The sequence below is a fragment of the Podarcis gaigeae genome, assembly GCF_964106915.1.
Source record: "Podarcis gaigeae genome assembly, chromosome: 3".
Classification (NCBI taxonomy): Eukaryota; Metazoa; Chordata; class Lepidosauria; order Squamata; family Lacertidae; genus Podarcis; species Podarcis gaigeae.
The window spans coordinates 122286078-122310580 of NC_139680.1; the positions used below are offsets into that span (position 1 = coordinate 122286078).

A 24503-nucleotide genomic window follows, 5' to 3' on the forward strand; every position below is an offset into this window, starting at 1 on the left:
CTATGTCCCACAAATAACCTAGAGATGCATTTTAAATAAAAGCACACATTCTACTCATGTAAAAACACCAGGCAGGCCCCACAAATCACCCAGAGATGCATTTTAAATAAATGGACACATTCTACTCATGTAAAAATACACTGATTCCCAGACCGCCCGTGGGCCAGATTGAGAAGGCAATTGGGCTGGATCCGGCCCCCGGACCTTAGTTTGCCTACCCATGATCTAGCCCATCTCTTGGCTCTTTCCCCTGGCAGAATGCATGGCAGCCGCTTGTGTCCAGTGAGGGGAGCCTGGGAGAGACCAGGCTTTTATCTGCACTCATCACTTTACGGACTTCCAGAAAGTATTCAGCAACTGCATGAAGGAGATTCCTTCCAGTAGCACCTTAAAGACCAACTTAGTCAGTTCTTGGTATGAGCTTTCGTGTGCATGCACACTTCTTCAGATACACTGAAAGAAGAAGTGTGCATGCACACGAAAGCTCATACCAAGAACTGACTTAGTTGGTCTTTAAGGTGCTACTGGAAGGATTTTTTATTTTTTTTTGACTATGGCAGACCAACACGGCTACCTATCTGTAACTGTATGAAGGAGAAAGTTCTCTTGGGGGCCATTTTGGGATGGCTGCATGGAGCTTCCATGTGCAGGGACAGTCTACCTCAATCCTGGTGGCTAGGGAAGGGAAGGAAGGGAGGGTATCTGGCTGACCCCTGTGACAGACTGCAAAGGCCCCCGTTGTGCCTTTCTCTGACCTTCCTGTGAAGGAGGCTATTGAGCCGAATAAATCCATTGCGGAAAAACAGTGTCTTCTGTCTTTGATGTTGGCACACGGACTCGGCTTGAGTCTCGGGGTGAAGGTCTTTCAAGCCCAGGAGGTGCGACTCGGCCTCTGGATGAAAAGGTGGACAAGGTGTGTGGCAGGATCTACAGGGAGGGTGTTTGTGTGGCGCCCAGAGGAAGAGAGGAAGAGGCAAAGGTGAAAGCTGCAAAGGTGGCTTTGAGAGGGGAATAGGCAAAGGGGCGGAAATGTCTATCCGTGGCTAAATGGAGCCTCGGTGGGCAGGAGGGGTCTACCTTCGGGTGGGAGGGGTGCTGGACATGACAGGTGCCCCTGAGCTAGTGCGCTTGCAAGCGCCTAAACCACTGCTGCCTTTCGGGGAAGGTGGAATCGGGCATCTGCAAAAGGACGCAAGGAGTGCGGCCCGGCGAAGGTGTCAGGGCGGCTCCGAGGGCCGAGCCTGCGCCGCCCGCTCCCTCGGCTCCTGCCTGCGATGGCGGGCCGTTCTTTCTCGCTCGCCTCCTGCCCGGCGCGTGTTTGCCAAGAGGCCAGGCAATTGCCGGCGGCTGTTTGCTTTGTCTCCCGGCGGCCGAGCGAGCCAGCTGAGCCCCGCGCCGTCTTCCCGAGGCAGCCTCAGCTCCAGGCGACGCAGAGGCCGGGCCCCTTCCCCGGCCAGCGGGGCTTCAGGCGCAGGGCCGGCTCTCCACTCGGCTGGGCCATAAGGTGGGCGTGGGGGCGGGCAGCGCGATGGCCGAAAATAGACCTGTCGGTCAGCCAGAGCCTCCAGGCGCTCTCTGGCCCAGCAAGGCAGACGTAGTTGGGGAGGGACACCCCAAGAAGGGCTGCAGCACCCCCTTCCAGCTCCAAGCCCCGCTGCGGCCCAAGCCTGCGCTGGCCCCATCCATCCTTGGCCATGAGACCCCCAGACCCAGTTCTCTGAAGCGCAAGTGAGCTCCCCTTGGGCCTTTCCTCCCTAGAGAGCCACGCAGAGCCCCGCTTCCCATCGTGGCTCACGATTTGCAAAGGACCTGTCCTATAGGGACACCCCCGCCTTCCCCCATTCCAGAAGCGGGAGCCCTAATAATACTCAATTAAAAGGCACTTGGATGAGGTCAGTGCGGGGGGCCGGGGGGCTCCGGCTGCGAGGCGAGGAAGAGGCTGCCGCACTAAGAGGCTGGGGGAAGAAAGCCGCTCGCAGGCCTCGCGGTGAGGTTAGCCGGGCCGAGCCTTCCGTGGCAGCCTAGCGAGCCCTTCCCGAAACCCCGGACCCTGAAACCCCACGGGGAGGGAAGGGGCATTTCGGAGCGACCCCTCTGTCCCCAGACAGTCCGCTTCCACCGGCAGAGGCTCTCCAGGGTCTCCAAAGTCTTTGCCAGCCTCACCTGAGGACGCAAAGAGTGGCTGGGGAAAACTCAGCCAGATGGGCGGGGTATAAATAATAAATTATTATTATTATTATTATTATTATTATTATTATTATTATTATTATTATTATATAACCTGGGCCCTTCTGCACTCCGAGCATCTGCTTCTCCCCCCCCCCCTACCCTGAGCCAAGGCCTTTCCCGGCCACTATGCGCACTCCTTCCGCTGTGGAGGTCGGGAAGCAGGACCCCTGCCTGACCCCCTCGCTTAACCCAGCCCCTGGCGTCGAGGGAGACCTCAATAGCTATAGGAATGATGGTTGGGAAGCCCGAGCGCACTGGGCGGAAGGGCTCGCGGGCGCCAGTTTGGGCAACATCCCAGCAAAGAGGAGTCGGGATAGCAGAGGACAACTGCTCGGGGCTGCGCTCTGGGGGAGCGAGGCGCGTCTCCAGACCCGGAGGCTGGACAGAGGCAGGGAGAGCTGTCAGGGTCGCGCCTGTTCAGCACCACGGACAGCGGCTGCTCCCGGCCGAATTCGGCTGCTTAGAATTTTCGAATTGTAGAGCTGCAGGGACCTCAAAGGGTCATCTAGCCCAACCCGCTGAAGCCCCCTGTTCCTGAGCATGTGGCCACGTCTCTCCCCGGCGGACATGGAAGGCAGTCTGTGCCCTGTGAGGAGATTTCGCCTGAGGGGGGAGACGGAAATTCTCCCAAACCACAGCTTCCTCCGCAGCAAGCGCTAATCTTGCCCCGCTCCACCGTGACAGCGGCCGGAGGGCGAGTGTCTTGGGTCAGCTCGGCTGCCGGCCTCTGCTTCCTGGCTCTGCCCTGTGGGGATTTGTCCCTCTAGCCTTGAACCCGTTTCGACAGCCTCTCTTTGGGGTTTCCCGCAGCCCAGGTCTGGATCTCCTCTTGGTCTCTGAGTGCTTGAGCCTGAAGCAACAGTTCAGAATCTCACCCTCCTAAGGGCACCTAGTGAGGGAACGCGGAGATGCGACAAAATGGTCCTCCTCTTCAGCTATGTTGTTTTCTTTTTCAATTAATAACTAAAGTAAATTAGATATTGCATCGAGGGCAGAAACCCCCTTCAAGTGGCCAACTGGGAATAAATCCCCCGGAACCCTCCCTTGAAGGCGCCGACTGCTAGGTGCTACTCCCCCCCCCCATCCTCGCGCGTACCCCACCACACTGCCCGAGGACCAGGTTCCTTAGGGAAACGGCCTACGACTTCTGTGGCGTCTGAAGGTTCAGTGTGCCGCCTGCAGTTTCAGCTTTCTTACCCTTGTGTTCGGGGAAGCGCGGTGGGCTAGAAACAAACCCCGCGGCCTTGATTCTGCTCCCCAGATGCTTCCAGCCCGAACTCCACCCAGTCATCACCTTCCTGCATTCGAGGGGGTTGGGCTAGATGACCCTCGGGGTACCCTGCAACTATTCAGTTCTACGATTCTCCAAGTCACTTGTCAGTGATTCTTTAACTGTGATTCCTGCATAGCAGGGGGTAATAATAATAATAATAATAATAATAATAATAATAATAATAATAATTTATTTGTACCCCGCCCATCTGGCTGGGTTTCCCCAGCCACTCTGGGCGGCTTCCAACAAAGATGAAAGCTACACTAAAATGTCACATATTAAAAACTTCCCTGAACAGGGCTGCCAGGGTTGGACTAGATGACCCTCGGGGTCCCTTCCAACTCCAGAATTCATTCATTCTGTGGTTTTATTGGGGCGGGGGGAGTCTCGCTGTCCCGCACCCACAGCCCCTCCTCTCCAGTCTATCGCTCTCAGTCGGCGCAGCCCCTCCGACAGAGTCATGCAGCCCGCAGCCGGGAGGGGTAACCGGGGGGCGCGAGGCGGCCAAGCGGGGGGGGGGGGGGCGAGTGCCGTGGAGTTCAGGACAGACGTCCAGAGGTTCCTGCGCGCAGCCTTGGGGCTCAGCTGCAGAAGCGGCGAGAATCCCGGCGGGGGCGAGGGCGCCGCGCAGGGGGAGCCGCGACTCCTTCTCCTCCGCCCGGTCCCAGGAGGGTCCTTCGAGGGCCGCCGCCGCCCGCTCCATCGGCAATCAGTCCATGTCCCGAGCTGACGTCAATGGATCTCCCGGCCTGCTCTATATAAAGATTCCTCCCGCGGCTCCGCGCACCCTTCTTCCCGGCTTGGCAAGGACACCGTGGGGAGAGAGTCCCCGGCGTCGCAGGGCGGAAAGGAGGAGAAAGAAAGAAAGAGAGAAGAGGAGAGGAAGATCTCCTCACGCCAAGGCGGAGAAAAGCCTCTTTCCTGCGGAGGGAGCCTGGTCCGTGGCTGCCCCGTGTCGCCCCCTCTTGGCATCGGACACCCGGAGCGGCTGAGAGATGGCTGGTGAGGGACGTGGGTGGGGGCGCAGTCTTCTCTGCCCTAGAGTTTGCCCGGGGGACATGAGGGGGGAAGAGCTGGAGGAGGGACGGGGCGGCGGGGGCTGAAGAGCTGCTCCACAGGTGGGCGTCGGGGCTGCTTCAGCCTCTGCCTCGCGCGCTGCGACTGAGCCCTGCTGCTCTCCGGCCAGTCACTGCGAGAAGCGGCTGCGGGCCCCGACGGGCCTCCTTGGTCCTGATCCGGCGGCTCCGGGGCTCTCCTGATGTTCTGTTCCTCTCCCCCTCTAGGCCTGGACCGCCCCAGCACGAGGCGGGCACCGCTGCCCATCCTCGTGGCCTCGCTCCTGCTGGTGTCCCACGCGGCTCTCGGAGTCAGGCCAGCGCCGGCCCTCGACGGCAGCGCCGAGCGCGGCTTGAGCCTGCGGCTGCTGCTCCTGCTCCGGGGGGAGGACCCTGCCGCCGCCTGGCCCTTTCCGCCCCCGCTGCCGGCTCCGGGGCCCGACGGGGTGGCCCTGCTGGTGCGCTCGCTGCCGCGCTGGGCCCCCGACGGGGAGCTGCTGCGCCGCCGCCTGGCCGAGCGCCTGAAGCGCCGCGACCCGCCGCTCTCCATCGACCTGACTTTCCACCTCCTCCGTCAGATGATGGAGATCTCCCGGGCGCAGAGCCAGCAAGCCCAGGCCGAGCAGAACCGCCTCCTCTTCGACTCGGTGGGCAAGTGAGACCCGGACAGGCCGGCCGGCCCCGGACCGTCTTCGGTCTCCTCCGCCCGGCCCACCCGCCCGCAGAAGGAGGCCGCTCCAGACCAGCCGCCCCGGGAGGAGAAGGCGCAGACGGGGCGCTCTTGGTGCGATGAAGGGGGAGACGGAGCTTTTTATTCGGCGTGCGAGGGGAGGAGGAGAACGGGAGTGGAGGACGGAGGCTGGAGGGGGGATCCCTCCTCTGTGGACCGGGGGAGGGGAGGCTGCCCGGCGGGAGAAGCGCAGAAGTCCAGGAGACGCGCTGGGTGGAAGCGCAACCACTTGCCCCAAGGATCAGCCACTGAACTGCCCAGCGGGGGGCGCTGGGAAGGGAGGGGGGGTTTTTTGCTGGGGGGAGAGAATCTCAGTGGGATGGAGGGGGAAGAGGCAGTTCTCTCCTCCCTTGAAGTTACACACACACACACACACACACACACCAACCACGCCAAGCCGCTCCAAGAGAGGCTGGCGAACTTGAAGCGCTCTCATCCTGCTCCTTCTGTATCTTCGGAAGTCAGTCCCACGGTCATCCCGCGGGGCTTCCTTCCAAAGAAGCGTGTCACGGGGTGGGCAAGCGCAGCGGGAGGTGACGATAGAAGTTGCGGCTCTCCTCTCCTGAAATCCTGCTCCCCCCCCCCCCATAGCCCAACTCAAGGGGGGTTGTGTGGAGGAAGAGACGTTTTCCAATCTCTCAGGGTTGTCCGTGCAGACGCGGCTCCCCCATCCTGGTCCTGGGACGGTGCAGGATTATCCCACCCAAATTGCGCCCTCTCCAAATGAAGACTTTGGCCGCGACCATCAGCATCGTGGACAGCGCCCCCCCCCCCGCAAGAGCTGCATTGAGAGTCGGCAGGGAGCGTAAATTAAGAGGAGGAAATGGAGACACATCCCTTCTCGCCGCCACTTTGGTTATTACGCGGCAGCCATCACTCTTAAAATATATGGATTTATTATTTTCCATTATTTATTACTACTGTTGTTGTTGTTGTTGTTGACGGTATTAATATTAGTAGCTCCGAAGGGATCTCTTCGAACTGAGTGAACGGGCAATAAAATGGCAAACGCAATTCAATGCTAACAAGTGTCAAGATATGCAAGATTTGGGGGCGGGAAATCTTAATTTCACATACACTCTTGTGGGGTCTGAACTGGAGCTGAGGGGCGAGGAGCGACATGATCCGGGATCCGAGGAGGGGGAGGCTGAGTGAGGAGGGGACCACGCGCGGCAGGTGCGGGAAAGGCAGATTTCACGCGAGGGATCCTTAGGAAAGGTGTTGGAAATAAAACTGCCAGTATCGTGATTATAGAAATGCAAATCGATGGTGTGACGACATTTAACTGTGTGCATTTCTGGCCGCCTCACCTCGAAAGAGATATTGCAGAGTTCAGAAAAGCGCAACCAAAACGGTGGGGGGTGGGGGGTGGAGTGGCTGCTCCCCTGCGCAGAAAGCAGCATTTGGGACCTTTTAGTTTAGGGGAAAAGGAGGAAGAGGCGACGCAGTCCATGCTTATTAAATGATGCATGGCGTGGGGAAGTTTTTCTCCTCTCAGAGCAAAAATGATTTTGTGAGTTGGAAAAGGTTCGGGAGAGGTCCATCGAGGGGTTGGAGCGATTCGCTTATTTGGAAAAGTTTTCGGATCTTTTCAGCTTGGGGGAAAAGGGGGGGGGGGTTTCTGCCCTTGTTCCAGCCCCTCGCCCCTCCCCCCGGGGTCTCCGGGTGGTCCACGCTGTGGGCTCCTCCCCGCCTCCTCGGCAGCCCGGCTGGGGCGCTGGAGAGACGGGAGCGCTTGTCTCCGGATTCCCCGCTGCCCTCGCCCAGCCTCTTCCATTCGCCCCGTCTCAGTCCTCCTCTTTGGCTCCTCGCGGCCAGAGACCCTGGGGACGGACTCTGCCGCAGGGCACTTTTAAAGGGGTTCTTTAGCGGCGATTCCTGCATGGCAGCGGGGTTGGACTAGATGACCCCTGGGCCTACCTTCCAAGACTACAGTTCCAGGTGATCCTTGGACTCCCTCGCCCCCCCCCCCATGCCACCTCCACTTTCTTCCGAAGTGGCTTCGCTGCCTCAGGCCGAGAAAGCGCCCCTTCCCACAAAAAGGAAAACGGGATCTGGAACCAGCGGCTTTAGCAAACGTGACACAACTTTATTCTCTCGGCAGATTAAAAACTCGGCAAAGTGCAGGCGAAAGCGAGGAAGTCCTTTGGCGGGGGCGGCGGGGGGGGAGCGCTGCTGCTTGACTCCTCAGTGCTGACCTGCTTGAGGGGGAAAGAGTCACACTCAGCATTGGGGGAGGGGGTGCCTGGGAAGAGAGAGGGCAGCCCCCCCCCCGAATTTCTCTTTTACGTCCAGCTCGGAGCAGAAAAGCAAGGAGGCGTGGAGCCCTGTGCATTTGGGAGTCCTCAGGTTTTCTTTAAAAACCTCAGATTTTTAAACTTCTGGAGTGGGGAGATGCCTTGGGGGGAAGCCACACTGTGCTCCACTCAGTGCTGAGCCAATGGGCTGCAGATGCTCAACGGAGCTCATGGCCAGGCTGATCCCCAAGGGGGGGGGGCAGGAGGAGCTGGAGCCACATCCACATTCCTGACTCCCCCCCCCCCAGCCTCATTTGGGGTGAGGCAGGTGTGCTGGGGAAGTTTACTTACATTCAGTTCACAGTATGATCCTGAAGGCAGAGAGTGTGGGTTCATCCCTTATGGGAGCTGAGCCCACGTGCTGCTGGCTGAGGGCCAGCAGACAGCAAAAGACACCAGGATGGAATAAGGTAGAAAAGGGAAGATGTCTGCGTGACCAGCCCTTTTATGGGGTCTCCCAGGGTCAGATCCAGGACGCACTTACCATGAGAGGCACTCGCTGGCTTTGGCCTCAGCCGGGGTAGGTTCTCTCCATCTAGGCAGAGAAAAGAGAGACCCAAGAGCCCTGAAGCCCATGACGTTGCCGGGGGTGGACTAGATGACTCTGTGGATCCCATTCAACTCTACAACGACTCTCTGGTTCACACGTCAGGCTCTGCCAGTGGGGAGGGCCCGTGTCTGAGACCAAGCTCAGAGAAAGAGAGGAAGCAGCTGCCTGGCCGCAGAGTGAGGCCCTTGCTTGGTCCATTGAGCTTAGGGGACAGCGCCCCCCCCCAGGTCTCTGAAGCCCCACCTTGGGAAGCCCCTGGGGCGGATGGGGGAGCATACCTGCAAGCAGAGCAGGTGCTCCACCACCAAGCATAATGGCCCTTCCCTCTATTATGGGATGTGACCTCTGGCCTATGCTGCTGCCTGCCTGGACCCTGATGGAGTGAGAATGCTTCCGGCCAAAGCCGGCTGAGCAGTCCTGGCCTCCTCTCCTTTGTCTTCTTCACCTGCAGTGTGTGCATTTCAGGGGGTTGGCAGTGGTCAATTTGGGGTCTCCAATTTCAGCAGTGCCCTGTGTGGGGCTAAAATTTGGTGCCCCCCCGCACTCTGTTCTACACTCTGCAAGCAAACCGGTCATGACACCCTAAAGCCACCGCTGGGGTTGGTCTAGATGGCCCTTGGGGTCCCTCCCAGCTCTACCGTTCTATGATTCTACACAGAAGCTTCTACAACAGCAAAGGCCGTCAGTTCCACAGAGACCCATCACTGGAAGAGGGGCAGGAAGAGCTCTCCCACCACCGCCACCAGGTTTGCATTCAGAGCGGAAGAGAAACCGACTGGGTCAGGCAGCCACTGGCCCTTCCAGCCCAGCCTCCTCTCTCAGGGGGGCCACCTGGGCGCAGAGGCAGTTCCACAGCTGCCTGAGCAGCGCAGTCATACTGGGTGCCGCACAGCAGGGGGCACCACAGCAATGCTGTAGAATGGAGAACCAGGAGGGGGGCAACTCTAGGCTGCTGCTGACATTGGAGAGCCCAAAGTCTGCCAGTGCTGGATGCTCCACAAAGAAACCAGGAAGCAGGATCTGATCCCAAGAGCCCCCTCCCCTCCTGTGGCTTCCCTTGATAGCCCTCTCCTCCTCCTCCTCCTCCTCCTCCATGAATTTGATATTCTCCTGAGGAGGGGAGTTCCACAGTTTGACTCTTCACTGCGGGAAGAAGTTATTTCTCTTATCCGTCATGCATCTTCCAACAGACCCATTCCTGGCTTCCTAAGTAAATTGCGGGTGTGAGATTGATGGACTCTTCCGGAACCCAGGTCTCGTTGACCCACCCAGAACTCACGGTGCCTGATGGCTGTGCCAACCCCCAGCCCCACCGCCAAGCAGCCCCAGGCCAGCCCCCCTTGCCCCCTCTCCCTTCCAGTCCCAGCTCACCTTCCGTCCCCTCGGGGGCATCTGTCCCCTCCAGATGTTCTCCCTCTTCTGCCTCCAAGCCCCCCTCTGGGCCAAGCCCCTCCTGCTCCGCGTCCTCTCCAGCAGCATCTGAAAGTGGGGAGGAGAGACAGGGACACCTTGTGAAGAAAGCCCTTCCTTCAGCTGGAAATGTTGTGGATAGTAGGAGAGGATATATGAATTGAATATTATCCTTCCGCGCTCATGCTAGTGAGCTAGTAGCATAGCACGTTCCCCTGTATATCGCAGGAAACTAGTTGGTAGATTCATTAGAATCTCTTGAGTTAAGCAATCCAGCCTGACTTGTCCAGGTTGGGTTGTTCCTGGCAAATTCCCCTTTGTTCCCTCTTAAAAAGAATAAAGACACTTCTTTATAAGAAGTTTACTTACATTCAGTTCACAGTATAATCCTGAAGGCAGGCTTTAGCTTGCAGTTCAGAAGAGTGTGTGGGTTCATCCCCATATGGGGGATGAGCCCATGTGCTGCTGGCTGAGGGCCAGCAGACAGCAAAAGGCATCAGGATGGAATAAGGCGGAAAAGGGAAGATGGCTGCGTGACCAGCCCTTTTATGGGGTCGCCCAGGGTCACACCCATCTACCTGGTCACAGGCAGGGGGAGGATGCTCCAGACCAGGTGTGACAGGAAGTCCTCTTGGCTGGAGCAACATCCCCCTATGGGTCCACTCTGGGCAAGCAGGAAATGTTGTACTTGACTGCTTTCTGTGATGTCACATCCCACACTGTTGCCCACCCACTACCTCAGGAAAAGTTGCAGGATCTCATGGAGATGGGGAAGGGACATTTTCTCTCTCTGCCTCAATCGTGCAAGCAGGGTTCTATATGACTTCTGTGCAGACACAGACACAATCGTACCTGCAACACTGGGGGCTGGACTAGATGACCCTTGGAGTCTCTTCTGACTTTACAGTTCTAGGATTCTGTGAACGCTCTTCGGACTAAAGCTGCCAGCTTTTCATCGCTGTCTGCCAGGATATTGGGTTTGGGGGAGCAGACAGGCTCAGTGGGGCTCCCTCTTGATTGTGTCCCAGGTGATGCCAGCTCCTTCCCTGACTGCGGCTCAGGCCAGCAGGCCAGCAATCCTGAGCTCTGCCGGCGGCAGCCTCCCCTTCTTCCCCTCCCCTTCTGGTCCAGGTGTCAGTCTCACCTGTCTGGAATTCAATTGTCCTCAGCATTTCCGCCACATGGTCGATGTTGACCGTGAAGTGGTCCATGCTTTCATAGCCAGGCTCTGGGTGGCTGCTCATGGAGACTTTGGACATGTCTGTAATTCTGCGGGGGGAAGGAGGAGAGAGGTGGGACAGAGCCCATTCACCAGGCAGGCAGGCAGGCAGGCCAACTTTACACCTGTGTTGCAGCACAAAGTGTGTGAAGAAACGCGATATCCTTTCCCATCCATAGCGTGGGAGATTAGCAGCCAAATTTAACAAATGCATATTCTTGGGACTAACAACACTGGGCTGTCTTGCTGGTAGGCGGATACTCGGACCATAGAGATACGATTGGTAGAGAGGGCTCTGTGTGAGGTCATTTCCCCTGCATTCCTGGAGGACACTTCCTGTCCCTGCCCCTCTTCCTTTGAGCGGCTTTGGATGCAGGTTCTCCTGGACATGGAAGTATTTTGCCTGCAAAGCTTTTACTGCTGCCATTGCTGTGATCCAACGCATGAATATAAACCAAGTAAATATTATTTTTAAACTTACTCCCCTAGCTGTTGCCAGACTATTTGTGAAGGAGAGCCAGCTTATTCCATAGCTGGACTTGCACTAAGGCTGCCTCTGAACCCAGAGAGAGACCCAGCTGGTCGGGGGGGGGGTGGAGTCGGGGGGGGGGCCTCCCTGTTTGGAACCTCAAGGTCAAGAGGATCCAGGAGAGCCAATATGGGGCTGAGTCAGGGGGTGAAACTTTGGCGCCTGGGTGAGGGCTGCCCCCTACTGTTGGCTGGGCCCACCGTTGTGCCCCTGGTCTGTGGGGTGGTGCTGAGCCCCTGCCCCCCCCGGGAAAGATGCGAGAGGCTGGGCTCCTTGCTCCCCATCTCATGCTACTCACTTTTTGATCAGCTCCTTTGCCTGCTGTAGGAAAAGAAAGAGAGCGTTTCAGCACCAGCCCTGGCAGGTAGAACCCTTTGAACAACCCCCTTCACAAACCAAAAGGGGTCCGTTGTTTTCCCCAGGGTTTGCACAGCCCCTCCCACTATTTTCTGTGGGTCCCTGCCCCCCACCCACCCTGCCCACCCACCTCAAGCATCCTGCCCTGCCCAGTCCCCCCCCCCCCGCCCCACCTGCATGTACCTGGAGGTAGACAGCCATTTGGGGCTCCTCCATGGACTGGATGGCCGACTCCACCAGCTTGGAGGAGACCTCAAGGTGGTCCCCATACTGGCGGATCAGGCCCCGCACCCGCTGGAGCTTGTCGTCCTGCTCCCGCCCAATCTCCAGCAGAAGCTCCTTCTTGCGCTCTTCCAGGATGCTGTACAAGGAGTCAAAGCGCAGACAGAGGTGCTGCTTCTGCCGCCGGGCGTTGTCCTACCAGGGGAGGCGGGAAGCAGGTTAGCACGGTGTGATAGGAATTTTGAGGTCTTAGATATCTTAAATGCTCATAAGTGTACCAACTGCATGTACATAGAACAGCACAGGAAGACCGACCTGGAACCATTTTGATTCCCAAACTCAGCAAATGTTTTATCTGCAAGGTCAAAGTAAAATGGAAAAGCCTCCCCATTATATTTTCCTTCACAAATTCTGTCTGAAGGGTGTGTCTGTGTATGAACAGGGTGAGACTGTGACCTGGCTCAGGAACTAAGTATCTGTCATTACAAAAGACTGGCCAGGCTCCCCAGGCAATCCAATCAAGTGACCATTCAACAGGTAACCTGGCAGACAGGAGGTAAACAAACCACTCAGATTTCTGCTGTAAACCGCCTTTTCTGTGATGTAGGTATGATGTATCTGGGGTGGTGGTCTTGGGTTACACCCCTTCTGTGATGTATGTATGATGTATGGAGAGGTGGTCTTGAGCTCCAGGGCAGGGAATTTAAAATGTCTATATAAGGGCAGGCACACCTTGGTTCTGGGTTCCTCCTCCCTCCTGCGTGTGGTGAGAGAGGACCCTGTTGCAACAGATCAATAAAGATCAGGCTTACAAGCTGCTTGGCTTCTCAATATTCTCTGGTTGGCCTCTGTTATTTTCACCTACCAATAGGGAACCTATGTAAGGACTCTATATGGGCTCTTGGATACCCCATGAGGAGAAAAGGGCAAATTTTGTTTACAACAACGGTGGGCTCCCAAACCTTTCTGGGCCTCTGCCCCTTTGGCTCCATAAACGCATGAACCCAGAGGCCCCCACCCCACCCTATAGAAAGGATCGTTCAACAGCAGCACAATAAAATTCAAAACAATGAATTGCACATTTATTCAAAATGCAATTTAAACTATTAAGCTTGATTAATATGCCAAATTGGATGAACGTGATCCAGTGACCCTGAAGCCAGAGATTAATCTGAACTTCCAGCACCCCACTGCATCTTAGCCCCCCCCCCCGGTAGTCCCACTGCCCCCCAGGCAACACTACCACCCACTTTAGAAACCACCAGCCTGCCAGGTTTTGAAAAGGCCTCTTTTCACCATCTGGGCAGGGCTCAGTTGGCCCCTTGGTAGGACTCACCCGTTTCCTTTATTTGTGAGTCACCTTTTGGCCCCAGAGGGGGGTCCGAAGGCAATTGCAACTTTGAAGGTTTAAGGCTATATAATGTCAGGTTTTTAAATCAGCTCAGAAATCTCCTGGGGCTTCAGAATTCCCTGAAAATTCTAGAGGGGGGCCTCTTCTCCCCAGATTCCACTTGGGCAGGGGATCCACCAGAAGAGACGAGCCCCAACCGGGCGCCCAGGCCAGGGGGAGCACGGAGGCTCCTCCCCACTCACCTCAATGGTTTTGCAGATCTCCTCCATCTGGGTGATGATGGCCTGGATCCGGTCGTTCCCAGCCACCAGCATGGCGATGCCATCGCTCAGCTCCCCCTGCCCAGTCAGAAAGAGGGAGGAAGACTGTGGGATGTAATCCACTGGGAGCAGTCAAATACAACATTCCTTGTTTTCCTAGAGTGGACATGCAAGGGGATGTTCGGTCCAGGCAATGGGTAGGCAAACTAAGGCCCAGGGGCCGGATCCAGCTCAACTGCCTTATAAATCCGGCCTGCAGACGGTCCAGGAATCAGCGTGTTTTTACATGAGTAGAATGTGTCCTTTTATTTAAAATGCACCTCTGGGTTATTTGTGGGGCATAGGAATTCATTCATTATTTTTTTTCAAAATATAGTCCGGCCCCCCACAAGGTCTGAGGGACAGTGGACCGGCCCCCAGCTGAAAAGGTTTGCTGACCCTTGGTCCAGCCAGTCAAAACTTCCTGTTCCTCCTGGGCTGGAGCATTCTTCCTTTGCATGTGACTAGAAGTGGGCGTGTCCTCACCTGTCCAGGTAACAAAAGGACGAATCACACAGGACTCTCTCTCTCTTTCACTTCTTCATTCCAGTGCTTCTGCCACACAGCAGAAGCACTGGGATTATTCCCCCATATGGGGTGGATCCACATGTATATATGTGTAACTAAGTCTCCCTTCAGTAATCCAGCTGACAATAAGATTGTCATGTCTTTATTCTTTTAAGAGAATTTACCAGGACTTTACAATTCAATCTGAGACAGACTGAATTGTATACCAATGAGAGGCTCACACGAGCCTGCAGCCAGCTATCTGCTGTGCATGTAAGAAAAGGGAATGTAACTCTGCTACATAAAGAAACTTGCTAGCAAAAGTTTGGAAGGATATAAATAAACAATATATCCTCTCCTGCCACCCTGAACATTCCCACAAAGACAACCTCAGCTGACCACTTCAGTGTCCTCGTCATGTTGCAAGATCCGTGAGGGGGCCCTCCAGGCTAATGGGGGGGGGCCTCTCCTGCACCCCCTCCCGTAGATGCCAGTGTGAAGTGGGTGAGCTGAGCAGAGAGAAGGCTGGAAGTTGGAGACACAGAGACTCGCTTGTTCTGTACTGAATCCAAAGCTGCGGCTAATGAGGAAGCAAGACCTGTCAGGGTGCTGATGCGGGGAGCCCCTCCATCCTGTGCTCATCCTTTGTAAAGGTAAAGGGACCCCTGACCATTAGGTCCAGTCGTGGCCGACTCTGGGGTTGCGGCGCTCATCTCGCTTTACTGGCAGAGGGAGCCGGCGTACAGCTTCCGGGTCATGTGGCCAGCAGGACTAAGCCGCTTCTGGGGAACCAGAGCAGCGCATGGAAACGCCGTTTACCTTCCCGCCGGAGCGGTACCTATTTATCTACTTGCACTTTGATGTGCTTTCGAACTGCTAGGTTGGCAGGAGCAGGGACCGACTGACAGGAGCTCACCCTGTCGCAGGGATTTGAATTGCCAACCTTCTGATCAGCAAGTCCTAGGCTCTGTGGTTTAACCCACAGCGCCCCCCGCATCCCATCCTTTGTATATATGGGTAAATGAAATCCTAAAGGCACCACAGTCTCCGCTGACCTTCATTCCAAGGAAACAGAACCTGCGTCAGCAACTGGAACCCCTGGAGTCTCTCGGAGGTGGTGTGGGACCACCGTGTCCAGGGCTCCAAAGCCAAAGGCAGCTCCTGCCCCCTCTGCCCCCACAACTGCCTGCCCAGGCCAGAGAGTGCCAGTGGGGCTGCAGGGAGAGGGCAGCCCCCCCCTGCGCTGCCTCTGCTGCTTGGTACCTTTTGGCGCTTGTAGATGTTGGTCAGAGGGGCCACTTCACAGTCCTTGTGAGCCCCAAAGACTTTGCACATGGAGCAGGTGGGGACCTCGCAGGTGAGGCAGTAGATGTTGATCTTCTCCTCCTCATGCTCCTCACACATCAGCTGCTGCTCCGCCTTGGCATGGAGGGGTCTGGGGGGGCACAGCGGGGAGAAGGAAAGGCTGGGTGAGCCCCCCAGACATTGCCCCTCCTCCTCAACCCACCCCTCAGACGAATATTCATGATTTGGCCAGGAAAGGACTTTTTGTCATGGTGACCTCAAACCAGTGTAGAACTGGGGCACCGCCTTCACCCGGGATGCAGCAGGCTAAAGTGCCCGACCCTCAGAGGCAGTGTGGCACAGTGGTCAGAGTGTCAGACTGGGACCTGGGAAACCACGGTTTAAACATCTCCACTGGGCATGGCCTTCAGCCAGTCACTGCCTCTCTCCGCCTAACCCGCCTCACAGGGGTGTTGCGGGGGTTAAACGAGGAGAAGGACATCCATGTTGCAGCACCTGGAGCTCCCTTGAGATTATAATAATAATAAATTTTTATTTATATCTCGCCCTCCCCAGCTGAAGCCGGGCTCAGAGTGGCTAACAACAGTAAAATAATACAGCATTCTAAAATCAATTCATTCTAAAATCAGTTCAAGTCAAATTGATGGCAACCATTGGGCTAGAGTTCTGTGAGGATTACCAAAGGAGGGGGTCAGGCTGTGTCCTGGCCAAAGGTCTGGTGGAACCGCTCTGTCTTGCAGGCCCTGCGGAAAGATGTCAAGTCCCTCAGGGCCCTAGTCTCTTGTGATAGAGCGTTCCACCAGATTGGAGCCACGGTCGAAAAGGCCCTGGCTCTAGTTGAGGCCAGCCTGACCTCCCTGTGGCCCAGGACCTCCAAGATGTTTTTGTCTGAAGACCGTAAGGTCCCATAGGTAAAGGTGAGGTAGAAATGCAGCCAACCAACTAATAAATAGAGGGTTACATGGTTCAGTTTCTAGGCCTTGGTGTTGCAAATGTGAAGCCGACCCAGGAAGAGGGAGCAGAAACACAGCAGAGCAGGCAGCCAACAAAAGCAGCTCAGGTTCTGCAGACCTGGCAAGGTTTGGGAATAGCAGAAAAGCTCTGGCTTGTGTGTATTTTGATATGGGCTAATGCAAAAAGTGTCCTGCAGATTGAAAGCTCATTTGCCCCTTTGCAGGAGGAGGGGAAGATGTGCTGGTTATTGGATCATAGATCATATAGTATGAAAGGGACCCCAAGGGTCCTCTAGTCCACCCCTGCGATGCGGGAATCCCAGAATCTGAGAGCTGCTCCCTCATCTGGCCGGAAGGGAAGCTTCAGGGTGGACATGGCTGTGAGCAGAGGTGGGGGCCCCTCGAAGGTCTGAGCGCCCCTCCCTGCCCGCTGCTTACCGAGAGGATTCCTGCTTGTAGATGTCAATGATGTTTTCCACGAGGAGGTTGCGCTGCAGCCCATAAACGCCATGCCGGTCCAGCACCACTTCATGCCGGCAGGATGGACACCGGAACCGACCTCCTGAGGACACCGACGTGGAGCCGCGCGACTGCCAGAGAGGGTTGGAGGCCTGGGGGGGGAGGAAGGAGGGGTCACTGTGGGGGGCGGAAAATAGATCTGACCCACATGTGGGTAATGGAAAAAACAGTTGACAGGGTGCCTAGATTCAAAACGTGGGGCTTTGCACCCTCTCCAACAGGAGAGAGCCCTCAGCAAAGTTTAAAGCAGTCCCAAAATTAAGCAGCAGTATAACATGGGAATGTAGATTGGAAAACCCTTTTGAATATCCTGTTTAATCTGCTTTAAAGCTCATGGCCCCTTCTCTCTACCCCTTCAGCAACAGACCACACACTCTTAAGCAACTTTAAAAGCTTTACTTACTAAATCCCAAGGTTGGAGTCATGCATTATTCCTTGCAGCAGCAAGGGGAACACAGGTAGGATAGTCTTGTGTGCAAAATATAGATTATAGTCTTAAGCATGCGGTCTGTACTTTGGAGCAAGTTCAGACGCGTCTGTCCTGCTTGGTTAAATAGCTGGAAGAGAAGCAGCTTCACTTCCTCCCTCAGGAGCTGAGGGAGCAAAGCCCCACATTTTGAATCTAGGGGTGGGTGTGGCAAGGGACCTGCTGTCTTTCTCCATTCATGGTTTTCCCTTTGACCACAAGGTGGCACTGCTGAGGATAGAGAGAGGCACCCCCCCTTGGGAAAATGGCTTCCCCCTCCCTCATCCCACCCCCAGAAGAAGGAGGAGGAGGAGGAGGAAGTAATAAAACATCAGACATTAAAAACTTCCCTAAACAGGGCTGCCTTCAGATGTTTCCTAAAAGTTGTGTGATTCTTTATCTCCCTGACATCTGAAGGGAGGGTGTTCCACAAGGTGGGCGCCACCACCCACCCTCTGCCTGATTCCCTGTAACCTCACCTCTCGCAGGGAGGGAACCACCTGAAGGCCCTCGGAGCTGGACCTCAGTGTCTGGGCTGAACGATGGGGATGGAGACGCTTTGAATACAATTAATTCTTCCTGTTTTGAATTTCCTCAAGTTATTATCTTGCTTAGTGGCTTGCCTCAGCTGCAACAAAATATGTCTCTCCTGCATTGGTCTTGAAATATACTCAGAGTCGCAAAGTGATTTCATGCTCTTTATTCAGCTCATAGTGGTGAGGAGGAATGAATGAAAGTCCCCTCAAAGTATCTGCTTTATATACATTATTTACACAATGGGCTGCACATGATTGGCTAATTCTGGAATTCTACTGTAAGCCAATCAGGTTGTGGATTCACTTCTATCTGGAGCATGATTGGGTGGTTCCTGCCAACCAATCATACTGCGGCATTGTTCTAAGACCAATCAGACTGTTGCCTTTTGGATCCTATTGTTCTAGGACCAATCAGACTGCTGCAGTTTGGATCCTATTCAGTTCAGTACATAACAGGTCTCTAGAGCCAAAGCAGGCTCTGCAACCTCCCAACATTTTGTCTTCACCACAGAGGCCTACTCCTCCAACCAACCAGTCAAGGGTAGGGTGGGGGGCACTGGGGAGGGGTTTGGGAACTTCTTCCCTAGACTGCTCCACAAAAGAGGTCCACTCTTCTCTGCCTACATAATGGACAAATAAACCTCACCTTAAATAGGAAACCTACTGCCTGCTCTGCCTGCTGACCTGCTTTTGGCTCCCACCCAAAGCACATCACAGAATCCATTGTCCACAGCCAAGCCCTCCCAGGGAACGGCATCTGTTCAGACTCGTCAGAAGCTCACAACGAAAAAATGTACGCCAGGCATTCCTCAGACTGGAATACCCACCTGACAAAGTGGAGGGAACTCCAGAACAGGGGGATCCCAGGAAGGAAGAATCAGATGTGGAAGGAGAATGACAGGTCGCCACTTGCTCCCACTTCAAGAATCAGAGTAGGAAGGGACCTCAAGGGTCATCCAGCCCAACCCCCTGAGATGCAGGAATCTCAGCTGAAGCATCCATGACAGATGGCCCTCCAACCTCTGCTTAAAAACCACCAAGGAAGGAGAGTCCACCACCTCCCAAGGGAGACCGTTCTACTGTTGGACAGCTCTTTCCATCAAGTTGTTGTTGTTTAGTCGTTTAGTCGTGTCCGACTCTTCGTGACCCCATGGACCAGAGAACGCCAGGCACCTCTGTCCTCCACTGCCTCCCGCAGTTTGGTCAAACTCATGCTGGTAACCTCGAAAACACTATCCAACCATCTCGTCCTCTGTCGCCCCCTTCTCCTTGTGCCCTCCATCTTTCCCAACATCAGGGTCTTCTCCAGGGAGTCTTCTCTTCTCATGAGGTGGCCAAAGTACTGGAGCCTCAGCTTCACAATCTGTCCTTCCAGTGAGCACTCAGGGTTGATTTCCTTCAGTATGGAGAGGTTTGATCTTCTTGCAGTCCATGGGACTCTCAAGAGTCTCCTCCAGCACCAGAATTCAAAAGCATCAATTCTTCGGCGATCAGCCTTCTTTATGGTCCAGCTCTCACTTCCATACATCACTACTGGGAAAACCATAGCTTTAACTATATGAACCTTTGTTGGCAAGGTGATGTCTCTACTTCTCAAGATGCTGTCTAGGCCTGTCATTGCCCTTCTCCCAAGAAGCAGGCGTCTTTTAATTTCGTGGCTGCTGTCACCATCTGCAGTAATCATGGAGCCCAAGAAAGTAAAATCTCTCACTACCTCCATTTCTTCCCCTTCTATTTGCCAGGAGGTGATGGGACCAGTGGCCATGATCTTCGTTTTTTTGATGTTGAGCTTCAGACCATATTTTGCGCTCTCCTCTTTCACCCTCATTAAAAGGTTCTTTAATTCCTCCTCACTTTCTGCCATCAAGGTTGTGTCATCTGCATATCTGAGGTTGTTGATATTTCTTCCGGCAATCTTAATTCCGGCTAGGGATTCATCCAGCCCAGCCTTTCGCATGATGAATTCTGCATATAAGTTAAATAAGCAGGGAAACAAAATACAGCCTTGTCGTACACCTTTCCCAATTTTGAACCAATCAGTTGTTCCATATCCAGTTCTAACTGTAGCTTCTTGTCCCACGTAGAGATTTCTAAGGAGACAGATGAGGTGATCTGGCACTCCCATTTCTTTAAGAACTTGCCATAGTTTGCCGTGGTCGACACAGTCAAAGGCTTTTGCATAGTCAATGAAGCAGAAGTAGATGTCTTTCTGGAACTCTCTAGCTTTCTCCATAATCCAGCGCATGTTTGCAATTTGGTCTCTGGTTCCTCTGCCTCTTCTAAATCCAGCTTGCACTTCTGGGAGTTCTCGGTCCACATACTGCTTGAGCCTTCCTTGTAGAATTTTAAGCATAACCTTGCTAGCGTGTGAAATGAGTGCAATTGTGCGGTAGTTGGAGCATTCTTTGGCACTGCCCTTCTTTGGGATTGGGATGTAGACTGATCTTCTCCAATCTTCTGGCCACTGCTGAGTTTTCCAAACTTGCTGGCATATTGAGTGTAGCACCTTAACAGCATCATCTTTTAAAATTTTAAATAGTTCAGCTGGAATACCATCACTTCCACTGGCCTTGTTATTTGCAGTGCTTTCTAGGGCCCATTTGACTTCACTTTCCAGGATGTCTGGCTCAAGGTCAGCAACCACACTACCTGGGGTATACGAGACATCCATTTCTTTCTGGTATAATTCCTCTGTGTATTCTTGCCACCTCTTCTTGATGTCTTCTGCTTCTGTTAGGTCCTTTCCACTTTTGTCCTTTATTATGGAAATCTTTGTATGAAATGTTCCTTTCATATCTCCAATTTTCTTGAACAGATCTCTGGTTCTTCCCATTCTATTGCTTTCCTCTATTTCTTTGCATTGCTCGTTTAAGAAGGTCTTCTTGTCTCTCCTTGCTATTCTTTGGAAATCTGCATTCAATTTCCTGTATCTTTCACCATCTCCCTCGCATTTTGCTTGCCTTCTCTCCCCCGCTATTTGTAAGGCCGCATTGGACAGCCACTTTGCTTTCTTGCATTTCCTTTTCATTGGGATGGTTTTCGTTTCTGCCTCCTGTATAATGTTATGAGCCTCCATCCATAGTTCTTCAGGCACTCTGTCCACCAAATCTAAATCCTTAAACCTGTTCCTCACTTCCACTGTGTATTCATAAGGGATTTGACTTAGATTGTATCTTACCGGCCCAGTGGTTTTTCCTACTTTCTTCAGTTTAAGCTTGAATTTTGCTATAAGAAGCTGATGATCTGAGCCACAGTCAGCTCCAGGTCTTGTTTTTGCTGACTGTATAGAGCTTCTCCATCTTTGGCTGCAGAGAATATAATCAATCTGATTTCGATGCTGCCCATCTGGTGATGTCCATGTGTAGAGTCGTCTCTTGTGTTGTTGGAAAAGCGTGTTTGTGATGACCAGCTTGTTCTCTTGGCAGAACTCTATTAGCCTTTGCCCTGCTTCGTTTTGATCTCCAAGGCCAAACTTGCCAGTTGTTCCTTTTATCACTTGACTCCCTACTTTAGCATTCCAATCCCCTATAATGAGAAGAACATCCTTCTTTGGTGTCACTTCTATAAGGTCTTGTAAGTCTTCATAGAATTGGTCAATTTCAGTTTCTTCAGCACAAGTAGTTGGTGCATAAACTTGGATTACTGTGATGTTAAAAGGTCTGCCTTGGATTCGTATCGAGATCATTCTATCATTTTTGAGATTGCATCCCAGTACAGCTTTCGCCACTCTTTTGTTGACTATGAGGGCCACTCCATTTCTTTTACGGGTTTCTTGCCCACAGTAGTAGATATGATGGTCATCCGAACTGAATTCACCCATTCCCGTCCATTTTAGTTCACTGATGCCCAGGATGTCAATATTTATTCTTGCCATCTCATTTTTGACCACCTCCAACTTACCCAGGTTCATGGTTCTTACATTCCAGGTTCCTATGCAATATTTTTCTTTACAGCATTGGACTTTCCTTTCGCTTCCAGGCATATCCGCAACTGAGCGTCCTTTCGGCTTTGGCCCAGCCGCTTCATCAGCTCTGGATCTACTTGTACTTGCCCTCCGCTCTTCCCCAGTAGCATGCTGGACGCCTTCCGACCTGAGGGGCTGGCTCATCTTCCAGCGTCATATCTTTTATATGCCTGTTGTCTTTGTCCATGGAGCTTTCTTGGCAGGGATACTGGAGTGGCTTGCCGGTTCCTCCTCCAGGTGGATCACGTTTGGTCAAAACTCTCCACTATGACCTGTTCATCTTGGGTGCCCTGCTCGGCATAGTTCATAGCTTCTCTGAGTTCTTCAAGCCCCTTCGCCACGGCAAGGCAGTGATCCATGAAGGGGCTTTCCATCAAGACGTTCTTCCAAATGTTTAGGTGGAATCTCCCTTCTTATCGTTTGAATCTGTTGGTTTGGGTCCTCCCCTCTGGAGCAGCAGAAAAGAAGGTTGCTCCATGGGACTTCCAAAGGTCCCATTTAAAACCATCCTGGACGACGACAGACACTCTCTTCTGACAGGCCTTGGGCTGTAGGACTCCACTTACATACAGACAATTCCTGCTAACAACAGGCCACACAACAGAGACCCAGACCCAGAGACCCCCTTTGTCCTCATCCTGGCAGGATTAGGTCCCGTACTAGTATCTCCAGAGTAGAGACACTGTACAGGGCCTAATCCTGCCACCCACAGCATCTGGGATTCATGCTTTGCAATGCCTGCCTTCGCCTGCCAACAAAGCCCCTTCTGCACATTGCAAACCCAAAAGTATAAATGGATACAAATCCGTTATCAGAAATGGTAATATTAAAAGAACAGCGAGGGAACATTTTGACCGCCCAGGAGACTGGAGCTGACCTTACATGACCAGATCCTGGAACAAAAGAACTTCAGAAGGGAGGCTGCAACAGGAAACCACAGAATTGCAATTTATCAAGAGGCTAAAAGCCTCACACATCGGATCGGGACACTGAAATTTATAAAATGATGCCTGGCCTGGAGAAAGAGAATGAAGAAAAGTTTCCCTCCATCTCTCATCGCACTAGGAGATGTGAACATCAAAGGAAGCTGACTATTGGAAGATTCAGAACGGATGAAAGAAAGTGTTTCTTCATGCTGTGTGTAGTTATACTACGGAACTCCCTCCCACAAGAGACAGCCATGGACACCAACTTGAACTGGGCAAATTCATGGGGGAGGAGAAGCTCTCAATGGCTCCTGGCCAGGAAGGCTCTGCTTCCACAGAAATCCTAGTTGCTGGACACCACAAGCGGGGAGGGGGCTCCTGGGCTCAGATCCTGCCTGGTGGTTTCCCATTTGGGCATCTGTGAAAACAGGATGCTGAGCTACGTAGGCCTGATCCAGCAGCCAGGCTTTGAATAATGTCTGTGCTATTGATGACTTGTTCTTAGTTAACTTAATCTGCCCTGCATTTCATTTTCTTCTGACCTCATTACTTGCAGGAAGCAACGATGTCGATGTGCGAATGCCTGAACACACACATCAGAGCAGCTGAAGATGGAGGAAGCCGAATGCAGGTCGCATATATAGAATCAGAGACCTGTAGAGTTGGGAGGAACCCCCAAGGGTCATCTAGTCCAGCCCCCCCAACGCAGGAATCACAGCTCAAGAATATCTGCTGGAGGGCCATCTGCCTTCCACACCTGGCTGCTCCTCCCCATCACCTCCATTCCCCCCTCCCTTCCTCATTAGGGGGCCAGGGATGGACCACGATGGAGACAGGAAGTAGTCACATTGTGCCTGAGGATCACCTGAGGGAAAAGGGAAGGTGGCTTGCTATTTAATTATTGTCATTTTATCCCACCTTTTTCTCCCAGGACCTCGAGGGGCTGTACATCGTTCTCCTCCCCATTTAATCTGCCCAACACCCTTGCCGGGTAGGTTAGGCCACGACTGACCACCCATTGAGCTTCATGGCCAGGGGGAGATTCGAACCTGAGTCTCTCCCAGGTCCGAGTCCGGCACTCTGACCACTGCACCGCCCTGCTTCTGTGCTGCTCTCCTGATCACGTCTCCCTTCCCAGAGCTGTGTCCAGTACCTGAGCCCCCCACCCTCCTTAGCCCACTCATCCTCCTGCCCCCCCCCCCGCTCTCTCCCCACACCTCAAAGTCTTCTTTGGGGCAGGCGGCTCCACTTTTGCTTGGCTCAAGTGGTTCTGAAATCCCTCAGGCAGATTCACAGCAAAGAGCAAAGGAGGAGAGTCTGGCCATGAGGCCCCCCCTGCTGGATATCTCGGGGGCCCTCCAAGCCCACCCACTTCCACCCCGGAGCTGAGAGCTGGCCGGGCAGGTGCGGAGATGCCGCTGGCCCTCACCTGGAAGATGTCGTTGGCGCACTTGCGGCAGAGGTTGTGCTGGCAGGGCAGGATGACCACCGGCTTGGTGAACATCTCCAGGCAGATGGGGCAGATGAGCTGCTTCTCCAGGTTGTCCATGCTCTGCGAAGTCCCCAAGAGCGGCTTGAAGCCCACGGCAAAGTTCATCCCCGCAGCACTCCAAGGGGCTCGGTGGGCAACTGTGGACAGACACCCCGGGCCTCCCTCTGCCCTCGTCCTCTCCCTGCCCCCTATCTGCCCCTCGGCCTTGGACCCTTCCTCCCTTGGCCCCTGCCTGGCTGCCCTCGCTCCTGGAAGTCCTCTCTGCCTCCTGCTGGAGCTGCTTCTGGCCACCCGCCCCTGTCCTGGGCCTACCA

The 24503-nt window shown here is 54.1% G+C and overlaps 2 protein-coding genes across 3 annotated transcripts; one reads left to right on the forward strand and one right to left on the reverse strand.

Annotated features, from left to right (window-relative positions):
• Positions 1 to 4434: 4434 nt before the first annotated feature.
• On the forward strand, positions 4435 to 5403 carry UCN (urocortin). The gene is made up of 2 exons (XM_083731812.1): positions 4435 to 4504; positions 4786 to 5403. Exons 1-2 carry the CDS (start codon positions 4498 to 4500, stop codon positions 5214 to 5216), a joined length of 438 nt encoding a protein of 145 aa, XP_083587938.1. The 5' UTR covers positions 4435 to 4497; the 3' UTR covers positions 5217 to 5403.
• A 1952-nt stretch (positions 5404 to 7355) lies between these two features.
• On the reverse strand, positions 7356 to 24483 carry TRIM54 (tripartite motif containing 54). Of its 2 annotated transcripts, none has more exons than XM_083734014.1 (10): positions 24127 to 24483; positions 16725 to 16897; positions 15292 to 15463; positions 13465 to 13560; positions 11833 to 12066; positions 11591 to 11613; positions 10689 to 10813; positions 9506 to 9613; positions 8069 to 8119; positions 7356 to 7485 (listed from the first exon to the last, which is right to left on the reverse strand). In XM_083734014.1, the coding sequence occupies exons 1-10, from the start codon at positions 24292 to 24294 to the stop codon at positions 7475 to 7477; spliced, it is 1161 nt and encodes a 386-aa protein (XP_083590140.1). In that variant the 5' UTR covers positions 24295 to 24483; the 3' UTR covers positions 7356 to 7474. The 2 variants fall into 2 exon arrangements, with proteins under 2 accessions (XP_083590140.1, XP_083590139.1); XM_083734013.1 differs by having other exon boundaries at positions 7356 to 7488; positions 24127 to 24481.
• Positions 24484 to 24503: the final 20 nt, after the last annotated feature.